This window comes from Anolis sagrei, chromosome 4 (assembly GCF_037176765.1).
Source record: "Anolis sagrei isolate rAnoSag1 chromosome 4, rAnoSag1.mat, whole genome shotgun sequence".
Taxonomy (NCBI): Eukaryota; Metazoa; Chordata; class Lepidosauria; order Squamata; family Dactyloidae; genus Anolis; species Anolis sagrei.
Genome location: NC_090024.1, coordinates 149,571,810 through 149,598,514, shown reverse-complemented (window position 1 = coordinate 149,598,514; position 26,705 = coordinate 149,571,810). Strand labels below are relative to the sequence as shown.

At 39.6% G+C, this 26,705-nt stretch overlaps 1 protein-coding gene across 2 annotated transcripts in view; it reads right to left on the bottom strand.

The window, feature by feature from the left end:
• PALMD (palmdelphin) overlaps positions 1 to 26,705 on the bottom strand; it is a 71,436-nt gene that overhangs the window by 31,045 nt on the left and 13,686 nt on the right. For both annotated transcript variants that reach the window (XM_060773939.2, XM_060773938.2), the window contains one exon: positions 9,627 to 9,672. In XM_060773939.2, coding sequence (XP_060629922.2) covers positions 9,627 to 9,671 — 45 coding nt within the window. In that variant the 5' untranslated portion in view covers position 9,672. The remainder of the gene's footprint in view (positions 1 to 9,626; positions 9,673 to 26,705) is intronic.

The window sequence follows — 26,705 nt, the reverse complement described above, 5'->3', positions numbered from 1 at the left end:
CTACTCTCTCTACTCTCTCCACCATGGCATTGAATGTTGGGTATGAAAAGTGGCAGTTATGGCTAAGAACAGCTGGCTTCCTGAGTTGGTGCTTGTGTTTGTGTTTTTCCTCTCTGTGAAACGACACTTGACTTATCTAAGAGTCATATGAAAACGCATAATTTTGGGCTCCAATCCTGCTCTCTACTAATATATGTTGAAGGACTATTTAAAATAGTAAAGTTGAGCAACTTATGATCCTTCAGATGGTTATTGGAATCTTAATATCCATTCGCTCCACTGGTACTACCAGTGGTGAGGGATGATGGGAAATAGAGTGGAGGCCAGCAGCATAGATCCAGCCAGCCCTCTTCTAAGGAAATGTGTGGGGCTGTTTAGGACGCTAGTGGTCTTAACTTATTCATTAAACCAAAGCAGAAAAAGTAACTCTGTTGACTAGCTTATGTTGGAATACATATTGATGTTGGCTAAGAAGTTCTGATCCCAGAGTCTCTGACTGTCATTGACTAAGCTACTCCAACCATGTAGAGGGCATGCAGAAGACTTTTGGTAAAGGTTGGAATGAGAATAAGAAGAAGCCTAAGAAAGAAATATTGTAAAAGTTAGTGATCCTAAGCTAAAGAAGAGAAAATGGAAATATTGAGGTTAAGTGGTAAAGCAAAACTAGAAAAGAAATGGAAGAGAATGTGGAGAGAACAATTTCAGAAGCTAGGGAGAAACGTAAGACTGATATTCACACATTAATTAAAAACCGCCTGCCCAATCTTTGGCTGCAAGCCTCTAGTTTCCCCTAAACGCATAAGTGAACGAGTCATTAATGAAATAATTGTATATGCCTTTAGTTTAAAATTGCCACATCTAGTTGACAGGTTTAAGGGCTAGAGCATTAATTTACATGGCTTGTGGTGGCATGTTTTCCTGCTCTTTACTGGTGAGAAAGAGCTTGCCTCAGCTGAATATATGCTTCAGGTGCAATGTGGATTATGTATAGAATAGGTTAGGTAAAGGTTTTCCTCTGACATTAAGTCCAGTTGTGTCTGACTCTGGGGGTTGGTGCTCATCTCTATTTCTAAGCCGAAGAGCCAGTGTTGTCCATAGATGCCTCCAACGTCATGTCGCCGGCATAACTGCATGGAGCACCATTACCTTCCACCTGGAGAGGAGTTTTCAAACTGCTAGGTTGACAGAAGCAGGGGCTGACAGTGGGAGCTCACCCCACTCCCTGGATTCAAGCCTGCGACCTTTTGGTCAACAAGTTTAGCAGCTCAGCGGTTTAACCCACTGCACTACTGGGGGCTCCTATATATAGAATAACTCTATGCTTATGGCAAGTGTGTCAAATGATCCACTCAATATGAGCCATCCCTATGGCAACTTCCTCCCCAAACAAACAAAAGTAATGTGGTTAATGTGAATGCAACTAGCATTCACATTGGTTGTAGTTCTGATATGTAAAAGTTCATAAAAGCAAAATGTTAAACCTTTATTAAAACCTATTGAAGTCATAGCTGGCTTCGGGATTGGGGAAGGGGAAGAAAACCAGGACAGTGGGCTTTGCACTTTCACATATTAGGAGTGTGCCTACAAAAAGCAAAAACCCTGGGTTCACTGTGAATGGAAGTCTGACTGTCTTCATGATGCACAGCTACTCCTGGTGAGTATTCTGTGCCTTTTAGCTTTAAACTAGCTTTGCCCTGCTTTAAGAAAAATCAGGGGATACTCTTGAGTTTGCTGGAAACTTTTGAGTAACCTGTGGCATTTTTGCAGGCAGCTGGTGGCAGTTTATAAAACTAACAGTAATTGAAAGTGGTATGAGCCATAGTTTGAAGGAGGACCGATTAAGTCATAGCTCCTCATTATTGTGATTATAGGTGTAGAAATTTGCTTAGAAATTTCTCAGAGCTACCACTCTGTATCTTACCTGATTCACCTTTGAAATTGGAACTAAGTGCTATAAGAAAGGTTTCAAGAAAAAGGAAGACATGCCAGTAACATTATCCTTGTGAGATGTTAAATAAAATGAAGTTTCATTTTGCTGGGCCTGAATGGTGAGAAACAAAGGTGACAAATATGCTATAATTATGATTTCACATGCAATTAAGCACTTTTGCAGACTGAAAAGAGGTATAATGGTCACAAAAAGGTTTTAGAATTGGGGACGTGGTGCTAGGGAGTTGTTTTAAACTGCTAGAAAGAGGAATGCATTAATCTCAAATAGAGAATGATAAGAAAAAAGTAGAAAGATGTTCACAGAATGTAGCTTGAAGGAACTAGATAAGATCCTAAAGCGTATACTATTGAATAGTAAAATTAGAATTGTTCATTCCATTGTATTTTTCATTTCTTTGTATAGTGCTGGACAGTGAAAGCTGATAGGAAGAAAATCAATGCATCTGAAATGCAATGCTGGAGAAAGAACTATGGATACTGTGAACTACTAAAAAGACAAATGAATGAGTTTTAGAACAAATCAGGTCTGAATTCTCACTACAAGCCAAGATCACCAAATTAAGGCTATCCTACATTGATCTCATCATGAGAAGACATGACTTGTTCCAAAACACTGTTATGTTAAGTAAGGTAGAAGACAGTAGGAAAATATGAAGACAAACTTATAGATAGCATTAGCTATAATACTGCCTCTGGAGTCATGGGCTGAATCTACACTGCCACATACTATATTTACTTGAGTCTCATGCACCATCAAATCATGTACACTTCAATTTTCAAAACCCTGCAACCAAAAAGTTTGCTGCTGAATGCAATGTGCAGTGGCAAAAAATGCACTCTTATAATTTGGCCAAAAAGATATGCATTACAGTTGCTGCATGCTTGGAATTTCTTTTTTAAAAACAAAAGTGTAGCTTCCAGCAATGGGAAAGAACACCTTGGGATGCATCTATGCTGTAGAATGAATCCACTTTAATTCCTTTGGTTCAATGTTATGGAATCATGGGGGCAATAGTTAAATAAGGCCTTGAGCCTTTTCTGCTAAATAATGCAGAAGCTCGCCAAACTAGAATTGCATATAATTGATCCATGGCAATTAAATCAGAGATGGTGTCCTTCAAATAGGTGCTCCAGGTACTCCTAAAGCAGCTTCCCTTTTGCTTTGGTTAAGAACTAAGGACCTTTTCACATTAGCGGCTTTGCTAGTGAACTGAGGGGCAGTGGGGTGAATCCGTCATTCCCTCGCAGCAATGCTTCTCCCATCATATGGGGGAAGCATTGCCAAAGTCACACGGATCTGTGCTACCTCCATTGGAGCTACCACAACACAGGCAGGTTCTCGTGTTTGGAGGGAAGCTTCCTACGATGCTTCCACTCTGGTTGTGGGTGGGGTCTCCTGACCTGGTGTGATGAGCTACCACTGGACTGAAGGGGAAGCATCCTAGAATTCTAAAAATACCCTGTGTGATGAAGTGGTAGGATTGCTGTATAAAGCAAACCAATTGTGCACCTTAATTCTGGCAAGATAATTTAGCCAAAAAAGTGAGCATTAGATTTGAGTCAATAGGATAATGCAGTAGACACACATAACTGCCATGGTTTCATCTAAGAATCCTGTGAACTATAGTGTAGTTAAAGCATCATAGAATGCACTAACTTCAAGCCCTTCTACACAGGCACATAATGTGCCATGAAAAATGTTGGTTCCAAGCTGCATTGATGCCAGACAAGGTTGTCCTGAGTTGCCTCCCTTCTCCTCTTTCCTGGTTCCTTTGCCAGTCACATGACTTGAAACCAGAAAAAAGGAGGATGATATCTTGCAGTAGATGCTTTTTCTTCTTCTCTGGGGAAAGATTGGGGGATGCAGAGGTTAGGAAGGGATTGCCATCCCACCTCTCTGGGCTGCCTTGAACCTGAGGAATGTGACGGCTGTCCCCGCAGCCCCAACACAAGGGAAGATCCAAATCCTGGAGCAGAAGTCAAACTTTCCTGGGGGAGGGGAGGGGTTTGAATCCTGAGTGCAGCCACATTAAATGGCTTACCCTGGATTCAGTCACATTAGCCTGCCTGTATTCTGTGGATGCATCTGGCTAATGTGACTTACACTGCATTATATGGCAATGTAGATGCACCCTTCGAAAGCTGTAAACAATGAGACAGAACTACAATTCCAATGCATCCTTAGGAAAAGAAAAGGTCAAGCATGCTGTATGTTGAAAACAACGCTCAGTACACTTTTGGAAAGCAGGCATTTGGGGTTTTTTTTTTCAGATAAAGTGTCTATATCAGCATAAGCAAAAGAATAAACAAAAGACCACATGAAGGATGTTTATCTTAGTCATGCATTTTGAACATTATTTTTGTTGAATAATTTTGTTTCAGTGAACGATAATTAGAAAAAAAAACCCCAAACTCTAATTCATTTGATCTAATTCCAAGAGCTATTTTATCATTATCTCAAAAATATCTATGTTCTTTATGCATTTACTAGCATACCAGAGAAACAAAAAGGGGGGATTCAAGAGAAGTTTTTAAAAATTACATTTATATACCGCCCCTCTCAACCCACAGGCGACTTGAAGCAGTTTACAGTCAATATCAAAGACATAAAATACAATTTAAAAACAATCAATTTAAATATAAAACCAAGTAAAACAAGTTAGGTTGATAAGAGGCAGTTTTGGTTAGATATGAATTATCAAGCAGGCTTGGGCCAATTTTCACTATCTGCTCAAAACTTAAAGAAGAATATTCTTTGCAGATAGGAGTAATCTTGAGCACACTCAAAGGTAAATATAAACAAGTAAATAATTTGATAGTCTAATATTTACATTTGTCCCTATAATGTTTATATCCTTTGCAATAGCTCAAGCCTCTACTTCTCTAACACATTGGCAGCTGACAAATTTGAGCAAAGAATGATAGCTGGTATATTGTTGATCTCTAGTGAGTTCTATTTTTAGAGTTTGTTTACTGAGGTACATCCTGGTAGCAGTTTTGAGTGGTTCAGTTAATCCAGAATTCAAGAATTTGATCCTGCTACCAATCTCTGAACCTCAGGCTTTCTTTTCCTAGTAAATGTCTGCAGATAGCCTTGAAATAATCCAGTCATTAATAGAGTAAAGCATCAAACTGAGCAAACTCTCCAATTGCTAGATAGGTGTGCTTCTAGATATACCTATGAGCAGGGAAGTTTGTGGGTTTTTTTTTTTGCTGCTGAATGAGCTCACTTTCTCTAACTTTTGCACATTAAATAGCACATGTTCTTAATATTTCTAAGGTGTCTGAACAAGATCTCTCTCACTTCCCCTCAGCTGACTCTTCAAATATTTATTTCAGTAGTTTGTTGACTCTCAGAATATTCATATGAGTCTCATGACCAGTTCAAGATATTTCATTGCCTGAGGCAAAGGAAAGGACAACATCCTCCTCTCCCATTCCACATACAGAAGTTAATGGGAGGGCAGCAACAAAAGATTATTTTAGGGATCAGGACAACTTCCAGGTTGGAAAACCGATGCTCAAGAAGAACTGCCACATAAATGGGGTCCTTCCACACTACTTAATTACAGCACTATAATACCACTTATAGATGGTATATATATGCCATATATATGCTTATAGATGCCATAGATGCATCCAATGGAATCCTTGAGTTTGTAGTTTGGTTAGGCTCCAGAGGAGTTCTCTGGATGATCTTTCTACATGCATCTCCCTATATTCTAGGATTCTATAAAATATTACCATGGAAGTTAATGTAGAATCATAGTGCTATAAGTATGTGGTGTAAAAGATAGCATCTGCTATCTCAGCGTGATTCCAGACAGCGGTAAAGTCCGCTTTAATCCAGGTTCAAAAAACTCGAGTCGAGGCAAACTGTAGTCCTCACTCCACCAAAAAACCAGTGCTTTCCACAGGTATTGTCTACATGTTTTCCCGGTATTTATTTATTTATTTATTTGCTTTATTTCTATACCGCGTTTCTCAACCTATAATAGGTGACTCAATGCGGTTTACACAATATTAATTACCACAACAATAACAATTAAAACACAGCATACCCAATAACAAACACACAACCATTCATACAGTGCCTCGATCGCAACCAAGATCCAGTCTCATATCCTTATACCGTTCCTATGTTCAGTTTACCGTCATTCTGTGTACAATTGCGCTGATTAGCCAAACGCTTGCTCAAAAAGCCAGGTTTTGAGCTTCTTCCTAAATGCCAGCAACGAAGGGGCCTGTCTGATGTCGCTTGGTAGGGCATTCCATAACCGAGGGGCCACCACCGAGAAGGCCCTGTCTCTCGTTCCCGCCAACCGTGCCTGTGACGCAGGCGGAACCGAGAGCAGGGCCTCCCCGGACGATCTTAATGTCCGTGTCGGTTCATAGGAGGAGATGCGTTCGGAGAGGTAGGTGGGGCCGGAACCGTTTAGGGCTTTGTAGGCTAATGCCAGCACCTTGAATTGTGCCCGGTAGGGAATTGGCAGCCAGTGGAGCTGGCTCAACAGAGGAGTGGTATGCTCCCTGAGAGCTGCTCCTGTTAGCAACCTGGCTGCCGAGCGCTGGACCATCTGGAGCTTCCGGGCAGTCTTCAAGGGCAGCCCCACGTAGAGCGCGTTGCAGTAATCTATGCGGGATGTGACCAGAGCGTGGACTACCGTGGCCAAGTCCGACTTCCCGAGGTACGGGCGCAGCTGGCGCACGAGCCGAAGCTGTGCAAATGCTCCCCCTACTAGGAGAACAGGGAGAAAGCCCCCATTCCCCCCAACCCCCCTTTAAAAAAATGAAATAACTTACCTAGCCTCCATTAGTATGTTGCTGGAGCTCTTCTGACATGTAGGAATGATGAGCTAGGAGAAGGTGGGGGGCAAGTGCGATTTTCTTCCTTCTGGCGCTTAATTCCTATGTGCCAAGAGAGCTCCAGCACCACGCTAATGGAAGCCAGGCAAATTCTTTTATTTTTAAAAGGGATTTTTTTTGGGTTGGGGATGGGGTTAGAGCCCTCTCGCATTTTCCAGGCTGATCTAGGAATTCTGATTGGCCAGTCTTGACAGCAGTCATAGTGGGTTTACCCCATGCCTTTCAAGAAGGTGGGGAACAAACCCACTAACAAATTAATTCACTACAAAATAGTTTTCCTGCTTTATGGCAAATGAATTTGATTTTCTGTGGGACATCATCTGGATGCTCCATTTTAAAATACAGGAGCTCCTGCTTTTAAAGGGCTGTCTGGATGCGTCCTCAGATAATTTTGCCATGTTGCTTAATAGTAAGACCGACCTTAGCAAGGCTATCTTGTTTTTTAATTTTTAACCCCATACCTTTTCCCCCAGAGAAATATTTTGTCTGAAACCCTCCATCACATTTTAACAAAACTTAAATACAATAATGGGGGTGGGGGGAGGAACCCACATTCTCTCCTTGCTGGAATAATTACAAAAAATATTGCAGATTATACAGTGAGGTTATATTTGCAAGGTTGCCTACACAACCTGGGGCTGACATCATTTTGCCAAGGAGGAGCCTTTGCTCTATGTGGGTGGGCTGAACTGAGGCTAAACTCACATTAAAGAAAATCATTGTAACCCATTATTCCATGACTTTTAAGATTTGCCTCTTGGTTCATATTGAGAACAACATAAATATATAAAAATCCAAATCAACCCAAAGTTTGAAGTGTTCTTTAGCAAAGGAAGTTGTGCCTAAACTTCAGAAGTGTTCTCTCTGATTATGAATATTACTGCATGACAAAGCTAACTGCCAATCAAAACCTTGTTCTAAAAGAAAAGCTAATTTCTTAGCTTGAATGGTCTCCTAGGCCTTCTCAGTTGTTATGCCCAAGTTTTGGAATTCTCTGCTAAGGAAGGTTAGTTCACACTCTCCAAGTTGTCATTCCTTGGCCAGAGAAAGGCCCTTTTTTAATTAAGGCAGGCTTTGGGGAATTGTTTCTTTTTATTGTTCTTTTTGTGTGTTTTTAATCCATGTTTTCATGTTTTAATTGTAATTATAATCTTCAATTTATTTGTAATTTTATCATTAGCTCCAGTATTTCTAAAGGGTACTTAACAATATATCTTAAATAGACTACTGCAATGCCCTCTAACTGGGATTGCCTTTGAAGACTGTTTGGAAGCTTCAAATAGTCCAACGGGTGGCAGCCAGGTTGCTTATTGGAGCAGCATACAAGGAGTGTACAACCCCCCTGTTGTGTCATCTCCACTGGCTGCTAGTCTGCTTCCATGCACAATTCAAAGTGCTGGTTTCAGCCTATAAAGCCCTAAATCTTTCCAGTCCAGCTTACCTGTCTGAATACATATCCCTTTATGAACCAGTTAGCACATTAAGATCGGTTGAGGAGGTTCTGCTCTCTGTCCTGCCACCTTCACAGGTACGATTGGTGGGGACAAAAGACAGGGCTTTCTCGTTGGTGGCCCTTCAACTGTGGAACTCCCCCCTCAGTGAGATAAGATCGGCCTCCTTCCTCCTGGTGTTCACGAAACAGCTCAAAACTTGGCTGTGCAAGTAGGCATTCGACAAATGATAGCAATACGCAAGCAGCTAAAGGAAACCATGTGATCGATGCAATGTCTATATATATTAATGTTTAATATTTTATGGTTATGTCTGATGGTTTGTATAGTTTTTAAATGATTTTAATTTATAGTTATATGTGATTGTTTTAAGGCCTGTAATGTGTTTTTTTTTCTTTTATATGGATGTGAGGCATTGAATCTTTGCCATTGATTATGTTGTGATTATGTTTTGAGTCCCCCTAGGGGTGAGAAAAGCGGTATATAAATCAAATATATAAATAAATAAATATATAAATAAATAAATATATAAATGAATAAAATGATAAAGTAATAACCCTGAGAACCAGCGGCCAGGGTTCGATTCAGCAAAATAGAAACCCACTAGATGACCTTGGGTAAGTGACACACTCTCAGCCTCCTAAAATCCGGTGTTAAGTTTGCCTTGGGGTCTCCATAAACAGGAAACAATTTGAAAGCACACAACAACAATTAGCGTGAGAATGTGAGGACTATAGCATGTGTTGGAGGCATTTTTTCATTGCTGAAGTGAGTGCCTCATATCTTTCTCCTCTAAAATAATCTCCACCCACTTCTGAATCTGCTTCATTCAACTGCTTCACATATATTTTTACTGCATAATGTCATCTGACCACCATATGAATTGGTTTGAATATCACCCTGTGTGCTCTTTTCTAAAAACTTTGGAGTTCACATAAACTACCAACTCATTTAACTAAAGCAAAATGCTTAGTGTCCTGTGTGCTTCTCTTTGTATTAAGAAATTATTCCGCTCTAGCATTTCCCTAGCTTTTTGACCTTCAAATGCAGGCAGCCAGGCAGGCATGCTCACCCAGCCTCAGCCTTAATGACAGCATCGCATATGCCTGATATAAAACATAGCATGAATCCCACGTTGGCTGCATTCAAGCACCCAGATCTAACTGTCAAATCATATACACTCCAAAAGTGTCATTCACACAGAGAATTATGCTGAATCCCCAAAGTTTGCTGTCTCCAAAGGCAAACCAAATAAGAACAGAAACAAAGGATCTCAGACAGTCTGGAGAGAAGTGCTCTAGCTTTGCTAATGATTCTCTAAAGCAGCATTATACATATGTAATCACGATAAACACTTACCGTGATGGCCTGCAATCTTTCTTTCAGCAGTTCGGCTTCTTCCATTCTAGAAATCAAATGTAGAGGTTGTGAAAGCAGCTGGGAGACAAATGCATAAGCAAACAGGAGCACCCTTAAGGAAAAGACGGAGGAGGCTGGTAAGGCAGATGCTTCAGGAAAGGGTTGTGATTCCACAGAGGAGGGAGAATTCCCGATTTATGCAGTGTGTCTCCAAACAGATGAGCAAGTCGGCTCAGACAGACACATGTAATGAGGGAGTGCTGGGGAAGCAGACGTCCAGAACTGGCATGAGTTGACTGACAAGTTTGAACGGCAGAGGCACAAGCCCTTTTCCTTCGGCAGCTGCCAATTCTTTGTTGTAATAATAATATGCACACTTTGCATGCCATAGATTAACTATTAACTGCCCAGATAAAGTGCTTCCCCAGTAGTATAACGCAACTCATATTTGACTTGGCTGTGACACAATGTGGGCAGGAATGTATATAAGTGTTTACTCATATATTTACATATTTATATATTGGGTAATATGTAAAATAATGACATCTGTAATTTAGTTAGAGTGTGAAGCTGAGCCTTAAAAAGGGAACTTTTCTAAGCTCATTTTCGCTGAGTTTCATTAAAAATATTTTGCATTTCTCAACAGATTTTAACTGTTTGAATGCTTATTGTGACACAGAGCTAGAGTGCTGTCCAGGTATTGAAACTGAGCAAAAGTTTCCCACCTAAAGATAAGTTTCTTCTGGCAGGTTTAAATCCTCCCATGACACTTCAGAATGGTTAAAGATCCTCAAAATGTGCCAAACTTTAATGAGTGTTTTCACTATACCTGGAATTTTGAACATTGAAGGCTAGACTGAATTTTGTTTACAACTTCAGAAGGAAGCTTTATGTTGTTGAGAAATCGGTCAAATTCTTTAAGTTTCCAATGGAAAGTTGAGCTTTGTAAAAAATATACACAAACCTTCCAAGGTAGGTAGAGTGATGAAAACAAATGCCCACTTGTTGGGCAAAAGTAATGTAAATGTAGCTGTTTAATCTCTGTAAGTATATATGGATGTGGGAATTGGTTTACAAAGGTTGTATCCACACTGCAGAAGTATAGCAGTTTGATGCCACACTAGCGGCCATAGCTCCATCCTATAGAATCTCGGGGTTTGTAGTTTGCTGTGACAGAGAAGGGTAAACATCTAACAAAATTACAAATCTTAGCATTCCATAGTAGTGAGCACTGGCAGTTAATGTGATATCAACATGCTATAATTTTGCAGTGCACCTACAACCAGAATCAACAACAAAGCATCCCATCTTTGCACAACACAGCAACTCTCTGCTTCAAAATAAATACACCCAATGAAAACATTCTTCTTTTGAATAACAAACAATATCTTATGTTATATAGGCTGGATTTACTCTGCCATATAATCCAGATTACAAAAATGATAATCTGGTTTTTATTTGGCAGTGTAGATGGGGCCCTAGTTACTGATGTTTAGTGGAGAGAAGGACTTTTCAACAGTGGTACGCTGATATAAAATACTTTCCCTAGAAAGCTTGTTGGCTATCTAGGCTGTGGTCTTTTTGTTGGTTCCCAGGTCTCTTCAGATTTATTTACACTTGCTAAAAAACTGGACTCACCACAAATCCACTGCTATCTGTCTCCACAATGCATAGTGGAGACAGAGGGTTAGTATCTTGAGTTTTTTTTAAAAATTAATGTTGGCCCATTATAGGCAAAGTTGGGCCCCTTCTAAACTGCCATATAAAATCCAGATTATCTACTCTGAACTGGATTTTCTGGCAGTGTAGACTCAGATAATCCAGTTCAAACCAGATAATGTGGATTTGATATTTTGCATTATATGGCAGTGTATAAGGGGCCTTAGAGGATACTCCAGAGTTCGCTGGAAACACTGGAATATCCTGGATCTTTGCAGTGATCAGAATATCTGGATCAATTCCAGTTCCTCACCAGATGGACTCCACCACCTTCAACCTGATCTGTGTAGGGGAAAGAGGATGGCTTCTCTTACGTGCCATGGCTGCTACTCCAAACCAGCTCTGTTCAAATACCTGCTTTTTGCCATCATGTTTGCTGATACCAGAATGGAGTGACAATACACTGGGCTAGTTACTACAATGTAAATATGCCCCAGAATAAATGTTAAATCCAGGATTAGTGTCCAGACAGGCCAGGACCATATTGGCTTCAATGGACTGTCACCTCATCTATAGTGTTGCTGCCGATGTTCTCTGTCAGCTCCATCCAAATATCTTGCTGTTGTTTCTATTGATATCAAAATGCAGTGCCCATGCAACCAGCAAGGAGGGGAAGAGACTAACCTCTTCCTTCTTGTTGTTCATGGAAGTACCCCATTCAGATATGAGCAGATGCAACAGGTGATGACCAGGTGCTTGAACAGAGCTTTGTGGCTGGTAGGCACAGAGGATGAGGTAACAGCTCAGTGGGGCCAATGTGATCCTGGTCTATCAGTACACCAGCATCAATGCAGCAAGTATGTGCTGGATCTGTGGCTGCTCTAGGTCAGATTTACATCAGAGTAATCTGTTGGTGTAGATGCGCCCTTTATCTTTCAGTTGTTTGTGCTTTTTATTCTCTAGCTGTTTTCGTTTTTAGATTTTACATTGTTTTATATCAAGCAGGTATTTCATAGTTTTAAACATTTTGCAAACTGCCCAGATTGCTTCACTGTTTATAGAGAAAACAAAAAAAGTGCAAATGCAGAAATGGGTGTGCAGAAAGGCAAGATGAAGTTGTCTATCACTTTATCAAATGTGTTCTGATTTTACACATTTTATTTTAGAAATCAGACAACAAAAATTAGGTTATAACATATAGTTTTCAAGTTATGAACAATACTTGACTAGTGTTTCTATTAAGAGAAACTGTTATTTTCCCAGAATGTTTAAGTTATTATTTAAGTTGCAGTCCTGGGGACAAGTCACTCACAAAGAATTTCTTAATAATTGGCCACACTTGTCTTCCTTGTAACTTGATGCCAAGGCTTTTGGCCTCTCCATCAATGTGGCCATACTTGAACAGCTGGCATTTTATCTTCCAAGAGAACTTTGAAAGTATTTGAAGACTCCAGCTTTATCCTCCCTCAGGCTTCCCTGACTGTGAGTAATAAGCTAAATAACACTCTAACCTCAGATCCAATGTAGGACTTTAAAAAAATTAAAAAATAATCCATGCATTTATAAAATGAGTGGTGGAATGAATATGATTTGATCTTGCCTTTGTAATAGGGGAGCAAGTGGATTATTTACATTTATAGGTATGTGCAAGTACTACATATTCTTAATGAAGTTCCTGTCATGACCTTATAGTTGATCATAGGGCAGATGAATGGCATAGCAGTGACTAACCATGCTGTTCTCACCTGCTTCCTCCTTTATTCAGATAATTATGAATTCTAAGTAAAAAGATGCTTTACAAATGTCAAAGGAACATATTTCTTTAGTTTTAAGAAACTGATAATAAGAATCTTGGACTGATTATATTTGCAGTTCAGGATTTATTTTATGGAAAATTCACACATGATTATTTTGTGCAGAAAACAGTATTTTCTGCACACAAACCAATATTTATGTGCTGTTTCTTGATTAGAATATGCAAACATTCTGCACAAAATTCACAGCCTTTTTTGTGTGGGACCGAATTTTGCACAGAAAATTCTCTTTTCTGTACAGACAATTTTCTTCTTTCTGAAAAACCACCATATGAAAATTGTGCATCAACAAGTCCTGAATTGTAAATAGGCTTTGAGAGCAATGGTTGTGAATATTTTTTTTCATAGTAGGAAGAAAATTGTAAAAAAGTACTTGTTGCCTCCTTTAAGAAGAAAATTAGAGAATGATTACAGCACTATATAGCAGGGGTTCTAAAACCTTTTCAGCCACAAAGCCCTTTTTGAAACAAAAAATTCTTATGGAGCCCCAAGAAATGTTATTATATTGTATTATATTATATATTGTATATATATCAGGCATAGGCCGATGGATGGAGAATGTTTGTGTGAACTAATTCACACAGTGCAAAAATAAAAATAAAAATAAAATGAGAACCTCTGCTATATTGTCAGAGAAATACTATTTAGTTTTGACCTGATATAGTTCCAAGTCCACACTTGTGGTTTTAATTAACTCTTCTTGCACTGAGATTGAAAAAGGATATGTAAGATATGTTGTTGTTCGTATCATACCCTTTGACATCTTCTAACCAAGAGACAACCACAGAAATGTTGTGAAAATTGAATGGGATGAAGGTTCTGTGTCCTATGGCTCATTTAGACAGGAACATCATTGCTTGATACGATATAGTTAGCAGAATATAAACCATTACATGTTAACTAGTCCTTGGAATACTATGGATGTAACCAGCATAGGATGCTGAATGCAATGGAGAGCTTTGGCAGATCCTGAAATCAAATACTGGAACCCATTGTGGATTTCACAACTAAATTTACAACTTTGGCAGCAAGAACTGACATTTTGCCTACTATTTTTATGCAAAACAATGCACTCAAACCACACAGGAACTTTCCCCCAAAAACTAAGTTTGCATCTACACTGTAGAATTAATGCACTTTTACATCATTTCAAATACCATGGCTCAAAACTATGGAATTCTGGGATTTTTATTTGGTGAGATATAAGTATTCTTTAGCAAACAAGGCTAAAGATAACATAGCCATGGCAGCTAAAGTGGTGCCAAATTGTAGTTTTCAGGGTTTTTAGCTGAAGACTATTGGTCCCTCACAAAATTACAAATCTCAGGATTCCAAAGCTATGAGCCATGTCAGTTACAATGCTGTAAATCTGCATTAATTCTTCAGTATGGATGCACTCAGTGTAAACATCATTTGGATTTTTAAAAAAAAACAACAAGAACTTTGCAACAAATATAGCAATCTCCCAACACATCTGCTCCATTTGGAAGAGTTCTCATACTTACTTTACATAATGACATAGTGTCCTAAATATATGGATGCATTTATACGGAAAATGCATAGATGCACTCATTGCCTCAGACTAGTTCTTGGCAATACCTAGCATCAGCTACAATATTTTATTCCTTCTCTCAAATACATTTCTTTTTAATTATTTGTTTTAATCCCAAGATATGTCACAACCAAAAAGTCTCTTTCTCTTCTACTTTTTATTGTGCTATACATTCCAAGACTGCGGAACAACCTCCCAAAAGAGCTCCAACTGCTCGATTAGCTGTTGGAATTTAAAATATTCACCAAAAATATCTCTTTCGGCAAGCCTACCCAGCCAGTTTTAAGCATGAATTTTAAACTCGTGTCTTGTGTTGAATCTTGGTTTTGTGTATTTTAATACGTATTTTATTGCAATACATTTTAATATGAAATTTAATACAAATACATTGTAATATGTGTATTTACAGAATGTTTACAATGTCTATGTGTTTTAATTATGCTGTAACCCAATCTCAAGCCATGAAGAGAGGTGAGTAAGAATATTATTATTATTATTATTATTATTATTATTATTATTGGATACATAACAAGATTAGTAAACAGCAAATAAGATCACTATGCTGGCTTTTGTATTTGATCACACGTCAGACACTTCCCAAGTGTCTAGGACTGTGATGTATCGGCGAATAATTCTTGCCAGTCCAAGTAGGTTGGCCTTTTCAGCTGATAGATGGCAATTTTGTCAGCACATATTGTTTTTAAGTGCAGGCCAAGTTCTTTAGGCACTGCACCCAGTGTGCCGATCACCACTGGGACCACCTTTACTGGCTTGTGCCAGGGTCTTTGCAGTTCTATCTTTAAATCCTCATATTGTGTAAGCTATTATTATTATTATTATTATTATTATTATTATTATCATCATTATCATTATTCACCAGTGCCTCAGTGAAATGCCACATTTGCACAAAAACACTATAAATCCAAAGGAAGAAGTTACAAAGAGGAAGAAAAATTGCCCTTGAAACTACAAACCATTTCAACAAACCATGTCCTCATTTTTTTTACAAAAAACCAAACCTTTGGAAGAGTCCTTGCACAGATCAAATGAATTATTACAAAACAGCTACAAATAGCTCCCAAGATTAATGAAGCAGGTGGATGAGGCAGTGAAAGCAATCTACAAAATCTGTGAAAGCTCAAACCAGAGAACTAAGCAGCTTTCTACTGCTTTGAAGACCACTTATTTTGAATCCGACTGAGTTCAGCAGTACTTAGGCCTAAATGACTTCTGCTTCAGAAATTTCTTAAATAATTTTTCTCCTCTAAACACGTTTCTAGGTGGATTTTTCCCTTCTTTCCCCTATTTCTATTTATCCCTGTTCCAAACTAGATTTGCATGGAAATCTAGCCAGCTGTCAGTTTTGTCTGGTGGCCTTAAGCCCACTTTGTCTATGACGGTGCCACAACCAAGATATCCCATCCTGATGCTCAGAAAAACTTCAACAACCAGAGTCTGGGCAAGATTCCTGGAAGCAGGATTTATGGGATTTGACAATTAAAATAGTTTCCTTTACAGTTACTTCTACCAAGCCTATTTTCCATTAAAAATATTGTACTCAGTCTGTTTAAAAATTGTGTTCACGCTATGGTTTTTCTTGTAGGTCATGAACAAATATTTCTCGCAACCCAGTGGACATTGACTGATGAATGTAATGTTTGCAGTCATTTGATCTGGCCTCCTGATTGCATTCTTTTTTCGGGTCCACCTCCCAGCCACCCCTGACATACTTTCTGTATTCAGTTCCAGCTCCTAATGGATTTTGCTGTAGGAGTTTGCTTTCAGAGTACCTTCGCAGGGCACACTGGGAAACAAAGGTTGTAGGAAGTAGGGGGAGGATTCTGAGAACAAGATCATCTTAATTTACAAAGAAATATCATCGAATCTTAATCCCTCCCTGCATCATGACAAGAGTAGCAGCTGGATATGAATATGGATGCAGATTTTCTCAGAGTTGTACTCCTCAAGATAATTTTAAATAGCTGCATGGACTAATCCCAGTTAGCGTGTAAGGACTGAAACAGCTGTCCCTTCATTCCATACTTTTAAATATTTTCTAAAACTGTTCTTCCCCAAAATCTGTTAGCCGTGGCACACTTAAATTTCTGTTTTAAAACTTGAGTCACATTTCACTCTCCCGAACACTCAAATAGATTGACTTTTGAACTATAAATTAAATCAGTAGGATGCCACTGAGACAGTCCCTCTACTGTACCTTAGGTAAGCAAGGTGGATCTGTCTGAAGGCTGGGACCACTGCCTATTTCACATTATAGAATCTATGATACCACTATAACTGCCATGGCAACATTCTGTGAAATCCTGGGATTTGCAGTTGAGGAAGAGGCACTTAGAAATCTTAGCAGAGAGTTCTACTGCAAACTACAAACCCCAGCTTTTCACATAATGCCATAGGAGCCCCCAGTGGCGCAGTGGGTTAAACCCCTGTGCCAGCAGGACTAAAGACCGACAGGTCACAGGTTCGAATCCGGGGAGAGGCGGATGAGCTCCCTCTATCAGCTCCAGCTCCTCATGCGGGGACATGAGAGAAGCCTCCCACAAGGATGATAAAAACATCAAATCATCCGGGCGTCCCCTGGGCAACATCCTTGCAGACGGCCAATTCTCTCACACCAGGAGTCACTCCTGACACGACAAAAAAACTAAAAACAAAAACATAATGCCATAGTAGTTAAATGGAATTTTTCGTTCTGTGAAAATGGCTTGGGTTTATTTATTTATTTACTGTATTTGTATACTACCCCTCTCAGCCATCCGGTGACTTGAGGCTCAAGGTTCTTCTTGGTCTTCCTACCCCCTCCTTCCCACTCCACCAAGACACTAGAGAAAAGGAAGAAAACCACCTGAGGGAGTTCTTGCAGTCCAATTCCTTGGGTTTATCAGGTTTTGCTTGTTGCTGTTTCCTCCATGTCCACATATTTTATTCTTTTTTATGCTTATAGTGATTTCTTGCTTGCTCTTTGGATGTATATGGAACAGGACTGGACTGAGGCCACAATGGTAATTATTAGTTTTAATAATTTCTGCATTAATTCTATCCCCCTGATCTCACTAAAGGGTGAGTATCCCTTATCCAAAATGCTGGGGGTCTGAAGTGTTTTGGATTTCTGATTTTTCTGCATTTTGAAATGTTGGAATATGCATAACAAGATATATTGGAGATAAAACCCAGGTCTATGCAAAATTCATTCATACAGGCAATCCCGAAGTTACAAACAAGATAGGTTCTGTAGGTTTGTTTGATTAACACCCCTGTGGTGTTTGTGTTGCTGTCTGTGTCCCTGTTGAGATTTCATTCACTTTCTGTGATAGGATTTTTAAAAATTGGGCTTCTTGTGGAAACAAGGATTGATGAGAAAGCTTTGGTGAAGACACATTTTCCTCATGATAACACTTTCAGGGGTGAATTTCCTTCCCTAGGAGTAGATTTTGCTCACTTCTTGTTGTCTCACCCCCCTTCTTAACTGCGAGTCATTTGTAAGCTTGGTGTTTGTAACTTGGGGACTGCCTGTACCTTATACACATAGACTAGAGGTGATATTATACACACTATTTTTAATGCATGAAACAATCTGTATGAACCATCAGAAGGCAAATGTGTCATCTCAGTTACTCAAGTAGACAGTTTTGGATATTGGAGCATTTTGGATTTCCAGATAAGGGATCATCTACCTGTATTTACAAATCTTCACCTGAGTCTAAAATGTCAGCCTGTAATTAAGGTTTTGTGTTACTTTTGCTGAAGAATAGTTAGTGATGAAAAATCAGTGTTGTTTGTTGCTGATGGTTCTACAGTTACTGTGGATAGATTGCAATGGTCCAATGCATTGACAAGCACAATGATTCACCAAAACAGCATCATTCAAACCGGAACCATTCCAGAAAATCTGCTGCTTGAAGTGGAGCAGCACATGTGTTTTCAGTTGCCTCCCACAAATCAGGATATATAGCATCCAAAGACAGCCAACTTATTTAGGCTTAGGAGGCAGAAACTCCCACAAGAACCCCTTGCTCCACACCTGGTGATAAAAAAATGAATGAGTTAATAATTTGTTCCTCTTTGATGACACTCTGCTGCTTGAGGTAGTTGCCTTACTCTACTTAAAGGTAAGGCTAGCTATAATGGAATTAGAGATACCTGGGGCAGGGGGGGAACAACCAATCCCGCCGCTGCCACCAATATAAAGGAATTAAAGGGATATCTCGAGGCAGGGTGGACACCACGATCACACCTATGCCCTTAGATATAGCGTGGAACAAAAGGCTGAGCCTAAGTGACCGAAGTACTTGTTAGGAATAGCTGCCACCACCTCAGAATTGCCGGCCTGAGGAACCAAAAGGGTGTGATTGTATTTTAAATAAAAGGGTATTTGAGCTCTTAGACTTCTATGGCTGACTGGACCTTAAAAATGTATTGAGAGAGTGAGTTCTGAGGGAAACGAATGGATTGAGGCGAACACCAGTTAAAAGTAAACTAATAAAGAGTTTATTTTAACTTGAGAATAACAACAACTCGTTGGAATGAGTGGTACAAAATCTTGATGCAGTTGCAGTAACTTGGTTGCTTGAACACAAACAGTTCTCCTGACAGAATAGCTTTCTCCGCTTGAGTCTCTATAACCAACTGTTCTATTCTTAGACACAGTTTTACTTGGAGCACAGACCCCTGTCTGCCTCCCTCAACTGGCTATAAGGTATCTTTGAAACCTCTCCCAGGCTCAATAAGACACAGCTCTCCTTTACTAGCCTCTCTAGTAAAGCTCTAGCCTAATGTCTTCACCATATACCTTAACCTAGAGACTAGCTAAAAGCTCTTCCCTTTCTGTCAGTTCCCTGCTGTAAAAATCCAACTCTCTCTGTCTAACTCTCAGACTCTTCTCTCTTTCCTCTCAGACAAGACAGCTCCTTTCCCTCCATTCAGCTGACTCCACCCCTGATTGTTGCAGTCAGCCTGACTCCTCCTCCTTCTCTGTTCAACAACCAGGAGGCCAAACACTGCTATGCAGGCTTCGGCCTAGCCGACTAAAAAGGTAGTTTTATTACACTAGCCCTGCTCACTTGTCACAGTTACAGCAGTTCAACCAACCAGAATTGCAATTTGAAACAAAATATGCCAAAAGACTTCCTTCTGCAACAGAGAACATGGTGTTGACAAAAACAAACAAGTAACAATATGAAGAATAAATCTTGTTTCTCTGTGAAATGAGAAAATTCCCTTTGATAAAGGGGAAAAAATGACGAGGCATCAACAGCCACTTTCCAACCATTTTGCAACATTCCCCTTTTAAGTGCCAGTTTTACTTTCCTACATTCAGATTTCTTTTACACATATTTCTGATGAAATGAATGTTTTTAATGACTTACCATGCTGGGTCTGTTTCAAATGATGGAATTACTGTTGCTTTTAGTGAGGTTTCCAGTATCTCAGCTGAAGTGTGGAAAAGTCTGTTCTGTATATTTATACACCATTAAAAAAGCAATTCGTGTACCAATAAAAGAAGTCTGTAAATTGCACTAGTATACATATCTGTACTTCTGTCTTTACCTAGCTTTGCATTATTCTAAGCATCCTGGTTAAAATCTATATTTATATTTAACAATTGGATTTAAGTAGCCAGTGTGGCATAGTGGTTTGAGTATTGGATTATGGGGCTATTTACACTGACCACTTAGGTCACTTTCAAACCGGCATTGAAGAAAGTGGTTTCACTGTGCAGATGATTACATAGGAATCCTGGAACCAGTTTGAGACCTGGGTCCCTTCCACACAGCTGAATAAAATCCCACATTTTCTTTTTTGAAGTGGAATATATGGCAGTGTGGACACAGATATTTTGGGGGGGGGGGTGGGCCCTTCCACACAGCCGTATATCCCAGAATATCAAGGCAGAAAATCCCACAATATCTGCTTTGAACTGGGTTATCTGAGTCCACACTCAGATAATGTTGGATTTCCTGCCTTGATATTCTGGGATATACGGCTGTGAGGAAGGGCTCTGGAAGGGCCCTTTGATGGCAATTACACAGCCCAGAGAACACTGATGCACATTAAAGGTTTCGATGGATGTTTGTGGTGTGGCTGCCAGAGTTTGATGCTAGCTTTGAAGTGTTCTAAATAGTCAATGTAGATGAGACCTATGACTCCGGATACCAGGATTCAAAACTCTACTCTGATAATAAGCTAGTCAGACACTCTCAGCCCTATATCCCAGAATATCAAGGCCGAAAATACCACATTATCTGAGTGTGGATCAGAAAACCCAGTTCAAATCAGATATTGTGGGATTTTTCTGCCTTGATGTTCTGGGATATAGGACTATGTGGAAGGGCCCCCAGAAGAAGGAAATGACAAACCTATTCTGCACAAATCTTCCCAAGCATTCCCTGTCATAGGATTACTTTAGGGTCTTCATAGGTCAAAACTAATTGAAGGCATACAACAGCAACAACATGGATTTAAACTAATTTAATCCCTTCAACTACAAGAAGATTAATCTGTTTAATTCAGTAGAAGTGGGCTGAGTACAAGGATGCCTACTGGGATGGGGCAAGGAGAGCTATCCAGAATGTTCTAAGTGTTATTTTGTTTCCTTCAAACTAGGGGCCATTCCACACTGCCCTATATCTCAGAATAGCAAGGCAGAAAATCCCACAATATCTGCTTTGAACTGGGTTATCTGAGTCCACATTCAGATAATGTGGGATTTTCTGCCTTGATATTCTGGAATATAGGTCTGTGTGGAAGGGCCCTTAGATTTACTTTCCATTTAAGGTGAGGCACTCACCTCTGACAGTAGAATGCAAGAGATGGTAAATTATAACCCTTTCTAGATGGCTAAGGAACTTGCACAGCCAGGAAGTCCCATTATATCTTTTGCCCAAAGCTTGGAAAAATACTATTTAAAGACTACAAATCACAGGATCCCCTAGTCATATTGGTAGTGTATCCTGGGAACTGCCAATTTAAAAACAAACACAAAGCAAGTTCTGCTCTTACATGCTATATGTGCAGTTGTTGAGCCACTATTGTTCAACAGTAATATTACATACATGCGGCAAAAGACAGACCTTTTATAGATTCATACACATACTGGACTATGGTCATTTCCTCTTCCTTCCTTCCTTCCTTCCTGTTGTTGTTATGTTATGTTGTGTGCCTTGAAATCTTTTCCAACATATGGCAAGCCTAAAGTGATCGCATCACTGGATTTTCTTGGCAAATTTCTTCAGAAGGGGTTTGCCATTGCCTTCCTCTGAGGCTGAGGGACTGCAACTTGCCCAAGGTCACCTGGGGTTTTTCCTAGTTTAGCAAGGATTTGAACCCTGATTTCTAAAGTCTTCGTCCAACACTTAGTTCACACTGGCTCTTCCGCCACTATAAAATTGTGAATATATGGACAGTTCTCTCCTATAGTTCCCATGCTATCATGTTGTAAGAGGACATGCGAAAATAGGCCTTGGTCTGAGAATTGCACTATGCTGATTGCTGAAAACAAAGTTTATTTTTGGAGCATTCCTCTGTAGGATTACTACCTGGCTAAGAAAAAAAACTTAACAAAATGTACCAAAATGGTAAATTGATTGTACCATAATGTGAGCTTTGTATCTAAATAAATCCTCAAAACGCACCAAGAAGGAAACCAAAGAAAAAAGCCACAACCTGTTTAGTCCGCATGCCTTTCATAGCAGTTTTGGTGAACAGAAAACACCACAGAAAATTTGAGTGCTTCAGAAAGGACAATGCTCAGAGACTGCACAGTTAAAAAAGGGAAAGAAGCAAGTTAAAAATATTTCTCATCCAGCACAGCCTGGCATCATGATATTTTCCTGGAATAATAAAAGCCTTATTGTGGTCTGGGGAGTAAAACTAAAGAAAGAATAAAGCTCTAAAACAAGCAACAAATGACTGCCTCAACATATGAGCAGCTGCTTATTTTAAAATTCCCAAATCCAGATTTGATTGTAATAAAGGGATTTGGCAACCCTGAGTCTAGACTAAAGCAAGGTGCCCAGTTGATGGAGTAAAGCTGGTGTGTTCTTACACAGCAAAAAAGCCATCAAATCTAAAGAGGTTAAAATTATATTGTGAACAATATTGTTGCTTTATGTATTTAGTGCTGTCTTACTTAGGTAGGTTTTGGTAAATTAAACTTTTGGTGATTTATAGGTGAAAGGATCCCTGTGAGTGTTACAACCTTGTGAAGTAGATCAGGATGTGAGAATGTGACTGCTTTCAGCCAGAGACTCTCATACTTAATTGGAAATTAGAACCTGGATCTTCTAAGAATCCATCTGTGATGAATCTAACCTTTTGCCAGGAAGGCCGAAGCCTGGAAAATCAGTAGCTGACATGTTGAGAGATAGGCAGGAAGGCTAAGAGGCAGGAGGGAGGAGTCAGCCAGCTCCTGATTGGCTAGAGCAGTCAGGGGAGGAGTTAGGTTTTAGAGGGAAAAAAGGCTGTGTCTTTTGACAAGCTGGGGAGAAGAGCTTTAAACATCGAAGAGTGTAGTAGTACTTTAGGAAGAGGGAGCTGAGAGGAATTTAGACAGGGAGAACTTTTGAAGTGAGCCTTGGGATTTGAGCCTAGGAAAGGCAAAGGTTCCTGTATCACTGTACTTAGAAAGGGTCAGTGTTGGAAAGCCTGTTTGCTCTGTGAGGCAGTCAGTGGACTGTTCTCAGTGACACACTGTGTCAGTGTAGTGAACAGTGTGAAGTAAGGAACTCACAGGGAACAAAAGTTAAAGTCTTAAAGAAAGACTGCTTGTCTAAACAGCTAAGCCTCGAGTAACCACATTACGCTTTTGTACCACTCTTATTAAGAGTTGATTTGTTCACCAAGTTTAAAATAAACCTGTTTGTATTTCATCTTAAACTAGTGTCTGCCTCGGTCTGTCACAATCATTAGACCTCAGTTAGCCTGAAGACAACTCAATTTCAGTCCAGTCAGCGAGAGAAGCAGCCATTACAGAAGAACTAAGGGCTTGAACATATTTTACCTATTTCACATTCACACTTATGTTTTCCTCAGACATTAAGTGAGGTGGCGGCGGCAAATCTACCTAATACATCGGTCATTAACAACGTTAATACAGTTGGTCACTTGACAGTATTACTGAGGTGGGATAAGAGAGTCTTTCCCCCTTGTCATAGTCATTTATCTTTGTTAAAGTAGTGTCCAGCTGAACGTTAACCCTTTACACTGGTGGGCAGTGGTTGGGATTGTCTTCCCCTCTGCCCAAGAGAACATTGATTTTATTACACCATCACTCTTAATTACAGTACAACCTCATATCTGCAGAACTTATCTATGGTTTCACTTCTTTATTTAGCAATTTTTGTAAATCATGCACCATCTTCTTTGTACCTCAGTCATTCATCCCACTAAAAGCAATAAGATTCACTATTAGCTTCAGTTTCTTGTACTCACGCAATGTCATAGAATCATAGAATCGGAAGATACCTCTTGGGCCATCCAGTCCAACCCCCTGCCAAGAAGCAGGAAAATCGCATTCAAAGCACCCCTGACAGATGGCCATGCAGCCTCTGTTTAAAAGCCTCCAAAGAAGGAGACTACACCACACTTCAGGGCAGAGAGTTCCACTGCTGAACAGCTCTCACAGTCAGGAAGTTCTTCGTAATGTTCAGATGGAATCTCCTTTCGTGTAGCTTGAAGCCATTGTTCTGCATCCTAGTCTCCAGGGCAGCAGATAACAAGCTTGCTCCCTCCTCCCTATGACTTCCTTTCACATATTTATACATGGCTATCATGTCTCCTCTCAGCCTTCTCTTCTTCAGGCTAAACATGCCCAGCTCTTTAGCCACTCCTCATAGGGCTTGTTCTCCAGACCCTAGGAATTTATCCCCATTTGATAGGGGTTCATATTATATTACAGCACATTGGCCCTCAAATAATACACAACCCCATCTAAATAGAAGTAACTCATAAACTGTAATCCAAAATTACTCAGGTGAACCACTGAATTCTATGAAATCAATGGTTGGAACCTAGAAACTGAATTAAATCATTTATCAAATAACTTGGATTATAGAGTTCCCCCTTTCACTATCTGCATGTAGTGTAAGAAAGAGAGGGAGAAAAAGAGGGAGAGAAAGAGATAGAGAAAGATCTAGTCTCAGCTGTTCTTTTATTTCAATGGGACCCTGACTTGCTACAAAACTGGGTGCAGAGTGTGAAAGAAAAATCAAGGGACTCCATTCTTAATCATGGATTGAGCCCAAGGATGTAGTGAGTTTCTGACATGTGAATTCACCACCCATCATCACATCGTAGATAAGTTTATATTAGTTAGGAAGCCAACTGCCCAAGTGCCAGGGAAATGATTGTGAAACTATTAGTAAAGTTACTTAGCTACATCACTTAGTTGAGTGAGTATCTCTCAACATTGTTGTGGATCATTTTGTTGAGATAATCTTATCCAAGGAAGTGACAAATGCTGTTTTTCTTTGTCCCTCGTAACAAGATGTTCCATTCCTTGTACCTCTGGAAGAACTTTTCCGTAATTGTGTTCCTTTTGGTGGAACACCCTTCCTACTTCTGTTCATAACTTCTCTGCCAAATCTTGCAAGATGGAAAAAAGAGAACTGTTTAATACTGTTTAGCTTTGCTCTGTTAACTTTGGCATACTTTTTCAAAAGTAATGGCCATATAACAGTTCTGTGAAGGACATCTGTAAATGTTTTATGTGACAGACTTGTTTCCCTTCTGCCTTTTAAATATAGGGTGTTTCATATAGGGTGGAGAACTATTCTGCTTTCACAATGTTACTATTCTTATATAGACGTAAAACAGCAGTCTTAAACCAGAGAAGTTATGAAAATAATTTGTCTGAGACCCAGTGTGGTAAGAAGGTTGAACTGAAATGTGGGAAATCCAAGCCAGTGAGTCTATCTCAGGCTGGACAGTGTTATAGGGGTGTTGTGAGGATAAAACCCTAAGAGGGAGAAAGATGAGCTGGTTGAGGGGTCTTGCTGTCTTGAGCTCATAAGAGAAATTGAATATTTTATACACACACACACACATTCATTCATCACAATATCTTTGTTGACAGTGTATAGAAGAACTGCAAGAAAAATCAATGCCTTTAGGAAGCACTAGGGCCTCATCACAAAGGACAGGCAAAGCATCCCATTTTGCTGAGAAAGAAGAGGGGCAGTGGAGCAAATCTGTCACCTGCGCACAGTTCCCTTTTGGTGACGAATCCCAAAATGTTCCCCAGAAAACAATTCCATTCTTGAAAATGCATGTAGGTGTTTTAGCTTGTTTTCCCCTGTCCTGAGTCAGCATAGATTCCCAAATCTTCAGATGCATGGTGCCAGATCTGCTTATTAGGTTGGACCATCTTTTTTTCTTCTAGTTCAGACATGTTGACAGATTTTCCTTAGGATACTTTTGGTTGGCTTACTAACAGAACAGGTGAAAAAACATTTTCCCCTAAATATCCTATGAGCAAGTCAATTATACTGCGGGTCAAGAATAGGGCTCCACAGCCACCTACAAACCCACAAAAATAGTCATCAAGGAAGACCATCTTACTCGTCCAACGAGGGATCGCCTAAGTAAGTAAGTAAGTACTGTCAGGTTATTCTGAGGTATTGCAGGTTAGGAACTCAAGACATTGTATTAATAATATAACAACATGATTTACAATGCACAGCATGGATGTAACTGGGCTGCTTTCTGGAAGATACAACCTATTATTAACACAGTATCTGAAAAGAGAAAATAATGAAGTTGAACAAGTTAATAAAAAACTCTATTTTTAGCAGTATGTTTTTTTTTTAAATAAATAAGTAATTTGTTGCCTCGAATCTGATCATCCCCCATAGTTTATGAGCAAAATCTTGAATGGCATCTGTTTTTAGTCTGTTTATGGTTTAGTAGGACCAGCAAAGCTTTCTGTTTGGCTTTAAAAGTTTGCAATTGTGGTGGGTGATATCTGACAATTAGGAAGTTCATTGTAAATCTTGTGCAATATGGTTTCCGAAATGTTTCTTGGAAATTTCTTCTTAAGGT